The sequence below is a fragment of the Acipenser ruthenus genome, chromosome 32, assembly GCF_902713425.1.
Source record: "Acipenser ruthenus chromosome 32, fAciRut3.2 maternal haplotype, whole genome shotgun sequence".
Classification (NCBI taxonomy): Eukaryota; Metazoa; Chordata; class Actinopteri; order Acipenseriformes; family Acipenseridae; genus Acipenser; species Acipenser ruthenus.
In genome coordinates, this window is record NC_081220.1 from 12,591,702 (window position 1) to 12,601,834 (window position 10,133).

The window sequence follows — 10,133 nt, forward strand, 5'->3', positions numbered from 1 at the left end:
CCCTTTAACAATAAAAACATCAGTATTAGCCAGTTGTCTATTCCACTTTTTTTTGTTTTGTTTTTACAGTTTCGATATTATTATTAACAGTATAAGTTCCCATTCAAATGTGATGGAAGTCGGGTCGGTCGTTCTTTGACTCAGGTTACTGAGTGTCAGAATGCGGGTGTCTGCTGGATCCTGTCATGCAGACGGTGTGCCTGTCTCCTGATACTCCTGTTTTCTCTTCACAGTGATCGACGGGCTGGATTTCCTGAAGAAGGAGAATGCTGGAGCCAGGGACGGGATCCGCTTTCTGGAGTCGGAATTCCGCAAGGGAAACCGGTGAGCCAGTTCAACAAACTAACGGGATCATTTATTACCAGGAACGAGCATGGGGCTTTCATCAATTCTTTAATATTAATAATACATCTCTCCCTCGGGAGTGAAATTAACCTGGCACCCCGTCCCCTGTTAAAGAAAGGAGAGAAACTCTCTTCTGCACAGTACAATGGGTGTTATTTAATTGAGGCCTCATCTATGCATTGGTTTCCTTTTGCATCTTTTTAATACATGCACTTATAAATTCTGTTATACGAACGAATACAAACAGCAGGGATGGGAGACTTCTTTGGCAGAGCAGGTTCATCCAGTCCAGGTTTTAATACCAGCTTGATTAGCCGCAGTGTACGGGTAAGAAGCTCAGGTGGGTCTGATGTAAACTTGTAGTAAAACCAGGAATGGATCAAACTGCTATACAATGGGAGTCTTATTGCCATCCCTGCATTAGCTGTGCCCATCAGTTGTGTATGTGTGTCTCCGACAGGTATATCCGCTGTCAGAGGGAGTCTGGGAAGAGCTTTGAGAGACACAAGCTGAAGAGACAGGATAGCGACGCCTGGTAAGAAACGCAGCCTTCACCTCCAGAGCCTTCAAGCATGGGTGAATGTGGTCAGTCTGTAGATGGAATTCCATCAAAATGGCCTCTCCCAGGTCCATTCCTATGATTCATGTAGAATCGAGTCCAGGACCGAGGACGGTAGCTTCCAGGGGGTGGCACTCAATTGGCCGAGCGTCGCCCGGGGGGAGGGAGGGTTAGGTCGGCCAGGGTGTCCTCGTCTCGCCGTGCACCAACGACCCCTGTGGTCTGGCCGGGCGCCTGCGGGCTTGCCTGTAAGCTGCCCAGGGATGCATTGTCCTCCGATGCTGTAGCTCTGGGTGGCTGCATGGTGAGTCTGCAGTGTGTAAAAAAGCGGGCGGCTAACGGCACACGCTTTGGAGGACAGCGTGTGTTCATCTTCGCCCCTCCCGAGTCAGCGCAGGGGTGGTAGCGGTGAGCTGAGCAAAAAAAAATAATTGGACACTACTAAATTGGGGAGAAAATAACAAAAAACTAATTGGCGACTACTACATTTTTTGAAAAAATATATATATAAATATTTTAAAACTAGCAGAAAGGACCTGTTGCAGTAGCTGTAGTTGTATTATTGTTTTAACTCAGTGGGCCATATTTAGAAGCAAGCACAAAGGCAAATACACAATTTCTTAGAGCAATAAGACCATTTTAATGGTATTAAACAAGAAACGACTGACTGATTTTTGCAGCTGAGGTTTTATAAAATTAATATTATGTGAATTGGGCATACATGTAAAAGTTTTGATCAGTGACATTTCAAAAACTATGTTTGTTAACTAGCCTCATGTGAGATTTATCAGGTTGATCCATCTAAAAATGACAAGTTGTAAGTGAAGTCATTTTACACTTTCTTTTTCTACCATATCAAGTTCAAAATGGCTCAGAATGCCTCTGAGAGCATGTACGACCCCTGAGCTTCGCGGGGCCTGTGCGGCCCCCAGACCCCCAGCCAAAAGATTGGTTCTTCCCCAGGAGCTTCAGTCAGAATAATCATTGGCCACTTTCACCCATGTTCAAGTCAAGGCGAGGCTGTTGTGTTTGCCTACATTCTTCTAATGGCTTTCATTTCTTTTTTACATTTCCCTTCCTATTTCATTGGGTTTGCAATCGCTTTGAGTTGGTTCTGTTCAATATTGAGCTCTAAATCTGCCTTAACCTGACTTTGTGCTGCTTTGAGCTTGTCTGGAGACTTCTTTATCCATTCAAATCATGAGCAATTAACTCTGCCAGCCCCATCTATTTTGTCTGCATAAATGTAGAGCAGGTGGCAGGTTGAAGTGTCACATTGTCACATGGTTTGAACAGAATGAGGAAGGCTGTTCAGTGCTGGCAGTTATGATTCTCCAGACCATCTCAAAGCCAGGTAAACAAAATGAACTTTGTATTGGAGCAACGGCACTCAGAACCACTCTCAATGATTGCAAACCTCATAAACAGACAATAAATAAGACGCCGTTTGAAGCTGTATTAGGTGAAGCAGGGTGCATGTGAAGGTAGTGAGTGATGTGCTGGTCTTGCTCCACTGTGCAGGCACCTGTATAAGATGGTGGATAGCTGCAGACAGCTGACGGTGTCCCAGGGGAGTGGCGAGGAGGACACTGCTGGCATGGTGACCATCCTCACAGGGTTTCACATTGAAGACGTCACGACGCTGTCGCCTCACATGCAGGTCAGTGTTCATCTCCCAGCGCTTCACAGCCATTCAGCTAAACAGAAACCAAAAAACAAGATCACTGCATGGTGTGGGGTGCAGGGTGAGTGCAGCTTCCTAGCTGTGCCAAGTCGCTGATATAAGTTAGGGGACTGTGTCACCCCTGTTACCAGGAGCCTGGGTAGCTCAAGTGATGCCTGCAGTGCTGGCCTTTATCCTGTAGAGGCCGCTAACTCACATCAAAGAGCAAAGAGGTGATTGACTTGGATTGGAGGATGCCCGCTGACCTTCAGGTCAGCTGTGGTGGGGAGCTGCTGTAGTGATGGAGTGCAATTAGACTAAATTAGAGGGGAAAAACAGGGATAGAATAATTGGGCATTACAAATTTCATGTAAAAGCAAAAGGCATTGTATTTGGGACAGCTTTGTCTGTAAAAGGCAATATAAAAGATTATTATTATTATTATTATTATTATTATTATTATTATTATTATTATTATTATCATTATCATCAGTCCAAGATAAGCAAGTGAATTTAATGGAGTTGGAAATGCAATGCAATATATAGTATAGCCAAATTGCTGACGCATTATATTATTATTTATTATTATTTGTTTATTTAGCAGATGCCTTTATCCAAGGCGACTTAGAGACTAGGGTGTGTGAACTATGCATCAGCTGCAGAGTCACTTACAACTACGTCTCACCCGAAAGACGGAGCACAAGGAGGTGAAGTGACTTGCTCATGGTCGCACAGTGAGTCAGTGGCTGAGGTGGGATTTGAACCGAGGACCACCTGGTTACAAGCCCTTTTCTTTAACCACTGTACCACACAGCCTCCTATTACAGCATTATAACTATTAGATTCCCAAAAGCAGTGATTGTACTAAGCAGACTGCAGCACTGATCTCTATTCTTCTCCTCTTTAGGCTGCTGTACAAGCCGTGTCAGTGGCTGGAATCGAACTCAAAAACATCCTGGAATTCTACAAGCAGTGGAAGGAAATGGGCTGATGGTCAAAGGACTCGCTGCTGTGATGTCTCGTACACACCCACCCCCCCCACACACACACTGTCCCGCGCTACCTCTGTCTCTGGGGGGGCCATACAAAAACAAACGCACGGATTGGTCCGGAGCAACTACACAAAAACCAAGCGACACCTCCCTGTTCAAAATCCAGCATCTAAAAATCACAAATCAAACCAGTCTCGAGAGGATTTGGAAGCAGCCCTACGCCCCGTTGTTTAAAATTCGCTTTTTTTATTTCCTTGAGCGGTTTTAAATAGCAACAGGGTTTAAAGCTTGGCTGTAGGAATGGGGTGGCAGTTCATGGCATAGCCTCCATCGCACATGAAAAGTGCAGGCTTTAGCAAGGGCAGAAAATGAACAAGGTGGGATGTCTGTCCTTATTTTTAAGTGGTTACTCCCTTTGCTTTCTGTATATTAAAATCAGCTTGTGGCAGGTGCTGTGTTTCAAATGGAATTAAAATGAATAACCATGCCCTTGCTTTTGTAGTGATGTGTGCATTTTATAGAAGACAGAGTGAAAGGCCACTGTGCAATCTCTTCAGTTATAACCAGGCTCTTAGCTTGTGATGCTAGCAAAGAATCGAAGCAAATGTTTGTACCGCCGTTGAAGTGATGAATTGGCAGCACTGGCGAAGCTGTAACACGTAGCCACAGAAACGGTCAAGTCCAGACTGATCAGCAAATTAGTCTCTTACCTTTAGTCTCACATTGATGATGCAGAAAGCCCTTGTGTGGCACAAACGGTCTTGTAATGCTCTTCAGTAGATATTGCTGTGAAGCTTGCTGAGCTTTTTAAAAATACGTTTCAAGGATGTGATGAGAAACTGAAACAGAATTGGAAACTAAATACCATGAATGATACACAGGGCAGAGAATTATTGAATTTTGTACATCCTAGTTTATTCTACATTTTATAGTATACTGTCTGTCCTTTTTAATATCTTTAATGGACTGACTAGCACCAATAACCCGGCAACATAAGAAATTACACACAGAAGTATTGATTCAACAAATATGTTGCTGTGGAAGCTGAGTACAGTACTAGCAATTATGTTCTTTAATTAATTGATTTTCAATACAGCAGCTTACTGTGTGTTAACCAAAGTTCAAACATTGCTGCAGTGTGAGGGACAAACATTTTAACTGTTTTTACTAAGCGTAACAAAGGAGCAAAAACCAAATCCAATTGCCAAATTAAAAATCAATTGAATCTTGTTAGGGAACCAGTATCAGTTGGGAAGAAATGTTTTAAGTGCAATAAACAACTCAAAGTGTTGAATCGGTTGAATTGTTTATCCCATGCTGGTATTTCAGAAGTCCGTTTTGACTTCCATTATATTCTGGCCAGGGTGCTTCAAGGTGATGATACTGAAGTGCATGGGGTTAGCATCATAATGCTAGTATATCTTACCTGATATATATTGCCAAATGAAGGCATTTTCATAGGTCTCAGAAACGCACACATCATGGTAAAGGTGAATTCGATTTTTTGTTAGTGAAGAATATTTATCGCACGCTCCTTGCAGACACTTCAGTTTTACACTTGAACTTCGTAAGGGCGTGTGAAGGAACACAGTCGACATTGAAAGCACGTCGGTCACAGGAACGTACTCAAACGGGAGCCAATGCGGTTGACTTCTGGGAGTTTAAGGTCTTTTAAGATAAGTGGCAAACATTTAAATGCACAGTTTTTTTTTTTCTTTTGGAGAAATATGTATGATTTAAAAACGTGCTTGGGGAGAGTCTGAAAAAAAAAAAAACCCATTCTGAATCGTTTTTCCCCAGAAGGACTCAAACTCCCTGAAGCAACTTCAACAGGAAGTGCAGTGTGGAAAAAAGTGGTAGAGACGTTCGGCGGTTTCATTGATTACAAATGCTATGAGCGGGATGACACGACATTAAGAGCAGTGATATTAATTTGCTCTGACTGCACTTTGATATCAGGTCGCGTTAAGAAGGAGTCCCACCAGTGCCGTGGTTCCCCACATTGATCAGTTTTCTAGGAGTAGCTGTACAGCATGTATGGTTTTGCTGGTGGGGTGAAATGGGCATCATTTTCTGTAGTTAGAAACGGGTATATTTGGGGAAGCGCTGAAATAATTGTAGCAGCCAAGCTCTGGACCCCAGTGCTGAAGTGAAGGCATTCGCAACCAAGTTACATAAGCGTTTAGGAAAATCTGCAGTGGCTCGGTGTTGTGATTTTGATAAACTTTAAAAGTAGCTTCACATTCATTTGTGTTCATTTTACTGTTCCCTTAACCCCACTGGTGCTGTTTATTGCGGTCATTCAGAGTGGTTATTATTGCAATAACTCAGATATTGTGCTGTTTAATTTAATGCTGTGAGTTCAGGAGCTGCTCGTCTTTAATTCAAATTTCTTGCTATAGACCAATGCAATATAGGCTAGATCAGCCAGTCTCTCTTCTATTAGCAAGAACCAGGACCTCCTAGTGCACAGTGTTCTGCCACCGAAGCAAACTGAAGCTTGATCCACAGTGGCTGATCACTAGATGGCGCTGGCTTTTCATAAAAACACACTGGTTTATCCCGCCTGTGTTATATGTGTTTATGCCACGCAAATATAACTGAAGCACAGCTCCTGAACTCTGGAGAAAACACATTGACACAGACTTGTATATAAAATAAAAGTATTTGAGTTATTGCATAAAAATCACTGCAGAATGGTTGCAAACATCAGAGGAAGTTAAGAGGAATTCAATCTACAATTTGAATCTACTTGTGCTTTAAGTAACTATGGAGACTGCATCTGAAATCTCTGGGACACACACATTTTTTTCTTACAAGATGATGGGCTGCCAGCACTCTGAGCTGCTGTCTGATGAATCTGTCCTGAGTAACCAGCGACAAGTCTCTGCTTTTGAGTCTCGTAGGACTGAAGAAAGCATTCACCCTCAGCCTGTCAACTTACCCACACTCATTTATGCACAATCAACACAGGCTTATACCACGTGATTGCCATTCACTTCATTCAAGTTTTCAGACCTGTTTTTATGGATTCAGATTTGAATGGAGAATCTTTAGCACACAAAGTACTGTTAATAAGGTATTTGGTATTGACTTTGTCAGCTGTAGTTTTGAATACGAGGCAACCTGGCTTTAAAATGTTTGTAGCTAAAAAATATAATTCTATAATCCTCACCTATCATGCACTTCAGTGCCTGATGTGGTGTCTCAAATTTGCAGTTTTCAAAGGCAGTTCTTGCAATCCTGTATATTCATTTTTAAGCTGAGCGCACTGGGTTTGAAGGAGGCTCCCATGCCTTACTCCCAGGAAGGCTATCACTGTTTCACTCTCCAGGTAAAGGCAGTAATGGAGAAAGTGAAAACTCAATATTAGAGCAACCCAAAACTACCCAGAACGACTGCAAACACCCTCAAATAATAAGAGGAATGCACTAAGAGACTGTGCCGCAGAGCTGCAGTCACTAAATGATTATATTGTATCAAGGGCATATTGTCAACTCAAACTGGACCCGAATGAAACTGAGCTATAGGACCTGGTTTGACTGATGGAAACGTGGCATACAGGACTGCTAACCAGTGTGGCTGCAGTGTTTTACAATTGGAGCCTTAATCTGCACTTGTGTGTCTGTGTCTGGAACTGGTCTCAAAGGAAGAATAAGAAGGGTGTACACAATGAATCAATTCTCTCTGCATCTCATTCATAGTAATTTTCAATTCTTGTTAGTTTTTTTCATCACATCCTTGAAACGTATTTTTAGCTAAGCAAGGTTCATAGCAATATCTACTAAAGAGCATTACAAGACCGTTCCACACAAGGGCTTTTTGCATCATCAATTTTAAAGTGAGAAACTGGACTAATTTGATGAGCAGTCTCGCCTTCTACATCTGTGTGAGCTTCCTTGCTGACAGTTGTGGTGTGATGGGCTGGCTGAGTTAATTGTTGCTGCTAACGAGATGCGAGGAGTCTGATGGGTTTTTTTTTTCATTACAGGGAAGCTCACCCTGGTGTAGAAGGCGAGACTAATAATCAAATTAGCTTAATACCTTTAGCTCACAGTGATGGTACAAAAAGCCCTTATGTGGAACTAACTAGAAGCATCTTGTAATGAACTTCAGTGGATATTGCGGTAAACCATGCTGAGCTTGGGGGGGGCTCGATGTGATGGAAAAACTGCAACATAATTGGAAACCAAATACCATAAATGTATGAAGGTGATGAAACTGTTTTGATGTTGCATCTGGGTTATTTTCATTTTGATTTACAAATAGTAATGTATACGTACTTGTAAACATCGTTGCACATTAAATGTGTTTTAAAATATTTCTTTTTTTGTTCAATGTAAGTACAGCTGTCCCATTGAATACCAACAGTTAAATGTTTAGTTATCAACATTTTATTTGTGTTTTTGTTTTTGTTTTTTTACTTTCATTGTATTTTGATCATTGCTTTGAGATGCTTCTTGGGTTGATGGTGAAAAGAGAAACATGTTTTTTATATATATTTATTATATTTTCTCTTTAGCAAATAAAACGTGCTGTATTCAAGACTCTGTGTATTACTGGCCTTCACTGTAAAGTATGTGGCTGCCCTGGTAAGCAAAGTGTTCTCATAACAGTCAAACACTCAATAGTGCTGAATTTAGAAATGCATGTCACTGAATTTAACTTTCTTTAGTGTTTCTAAGCAAAGAGTTAATCATTCATTTGATCAGTCAAGTGGGTAGATAATGACTACAAACAATTTAATTGCAAGAATGGCAAATGTAGTCTTGGTCTCTCTTTTCAATATAAATATTTGACCTATTTCTTTTTTTTCTCAGTATCTCCAGTCTTGGATTATTAGAAACATCTCAGCTATGTTGCACTAGAACGCGCTTGGGTGTCACTGATTTCCTGTGTTACGTAATGACAGTTATAAAGCCAGCTCTCCCTGCCGTAGTTTCAGTTATTCTAGATAACAGTTAGCTGCTGATTTCCTTAAAGTAGTTAGTAAAATAATTATACAGACCTTGTGCACTTCCATTCTCTATATGGTCTCAAAAATGTATATATTTTTTTAATTTCTGGTATTACACCAGGTCAGGGTTTCTCAATTCTGGTCCTGGGGACCCCCCTGTGTCTGCTGGTTTTCATTCCAACTGAGTTCTCAATTATTGAATCAATCTAATAATGTGTTTAATTAGACCTTTATAATTCTTCTCAGCTCCTAAAAGTCTCCAATTTCAAGTTACTTATAAAATGGTATTGTTCACTGAAATCTCCAACTGTTTAAAAGCTGAAAACAATTAAAAAGTTGTAATTAAGCTAATGAATAGTTCCATTAAGGGTTCAATTAAGTAATGGGGAGCTCAGTTGGAATGAAAACCAGCAGACACAGAGGGGGTCCCCAGGACCAGGGCTGGGAAACCCTGCACCAGGTAACAGCATTCTCAGTTTGTCTGCCTTGCCTTTCAGGATGTCTGTTACTGCTTCACTTCCTAGGTCCCCTCTGTAGGTTCTTTGGCATTATGTTACCGGCTCCATGCCGGTCATTAGGGGAAGCAGCTAGTTTGTTACTTGCAGGAAAAAGGGACCTAGAGGTGTGGAGGCAATGTCACTCTCCAGGTGAGCAAGGAAGTGCGAGACTATCAGAAAGCAAGGTCTGCTAACAGATGTCTTTATTATAGTGTAGTAGCAGGTATGTTTAAAATGGAAATACTTGCGTCTTTATTATAGTGTAGTACCAGGTATGTTTAAAATGGAAATAATTGCTTTCTTTCAAAGCATTGGAGACCTACCTCTCTCTCTCTCTCTCATTATTATTTATTTATTTATTTATTTATTTTTTTTTATATAGCGCCTTTCATAGTAGACCACCATCACAAAGCGCTTTACAGAGGTAGGTTGTGAACTGTGCATTATATGCAGAGTCACTTACAATAGGACATTGATTTAACATCTCATCCGCAGGATGGAGCACAGTGAGGTTAAGTGACTTGCTCAGGGTCACACACAGTGAGTCAGTCAGAGGCAGACGTGGGATTTGAACCGGTGACCTTCTGGTTACAAGCCCTGGACTTTAACCACTGGAAACACTGTTTATATAGTGAATGGATGTGCATGGCGCGGATCTGTTGGGTATTATCTTGTTGCCTGCCATAGACATAAGTAACATAGACTAGAGCTGCCAACGTGTCTTTATGCTAGTGAGGTCCAGCACCACCTAGTGCACAGCTGTATATTACTGGCAATGCAAAATAGATGGCGATGCTGGCTCTGTATTAAGGCACTTTGGTTGATCTAATTTGTGTTACATACGTTTATGGCAGGCAGATAGCACTGAACTGACAAAACCCAATCTTTGAGTAACTCTGAATGTGGTACTGTAGTTACTCTGTCTAAATCAGGTTAAAGTACAAATGATCTCCCAGGGTTAGACCTGGACGGTTTATGACAACCAGGTCTAGTCCAGTAGCTTTTTAACCAGGAACTAGAGTTCCTGGAATACGCCTCTACTAGTAGCTTAAACATGTTTCCAGTTTAGGATTTGGTTAAACAAAGCAACAAAAAATGCTTTCTGTTTGCACTTTCCTGA

At 41.4% G+C, this 10,133-nt stretch overlaps 1 protein-coding gene across 1 annotated transcript in view; it reads left to right on the forward strand.

Annotated features, from left to right (window-relative positions):
• The window catches only part of LOC131703055 (nonsense-mediated mRNA decay factor SMG5-like), a 28,217-nt gene extending 20,337 nt beyond the window's left edge, over positions 1-7,880 (forward strand). The window contains exons 19-22 of the mRNA XM_059005908.1: positions 234-324; positions 806-880; positions 2,426-2,564; positions 3,475-7,880. Of these exons, the coding sequence (XP_058861891.1) occupies positions 234-324; positions 806-880; positions 2,426-2,564; positions 3,475-3,558 (389 nt within the window). The 3' untranslated portion in view covers positions 3,559-7,880. The remainder of the gene's footprint in view (positions 1-233; positions 325-805; positions 881-2,425; positions 2,565-3,474) is intronic.
• Positions 7,881-10,133: the final 2,253 nt, after the last annotated feature.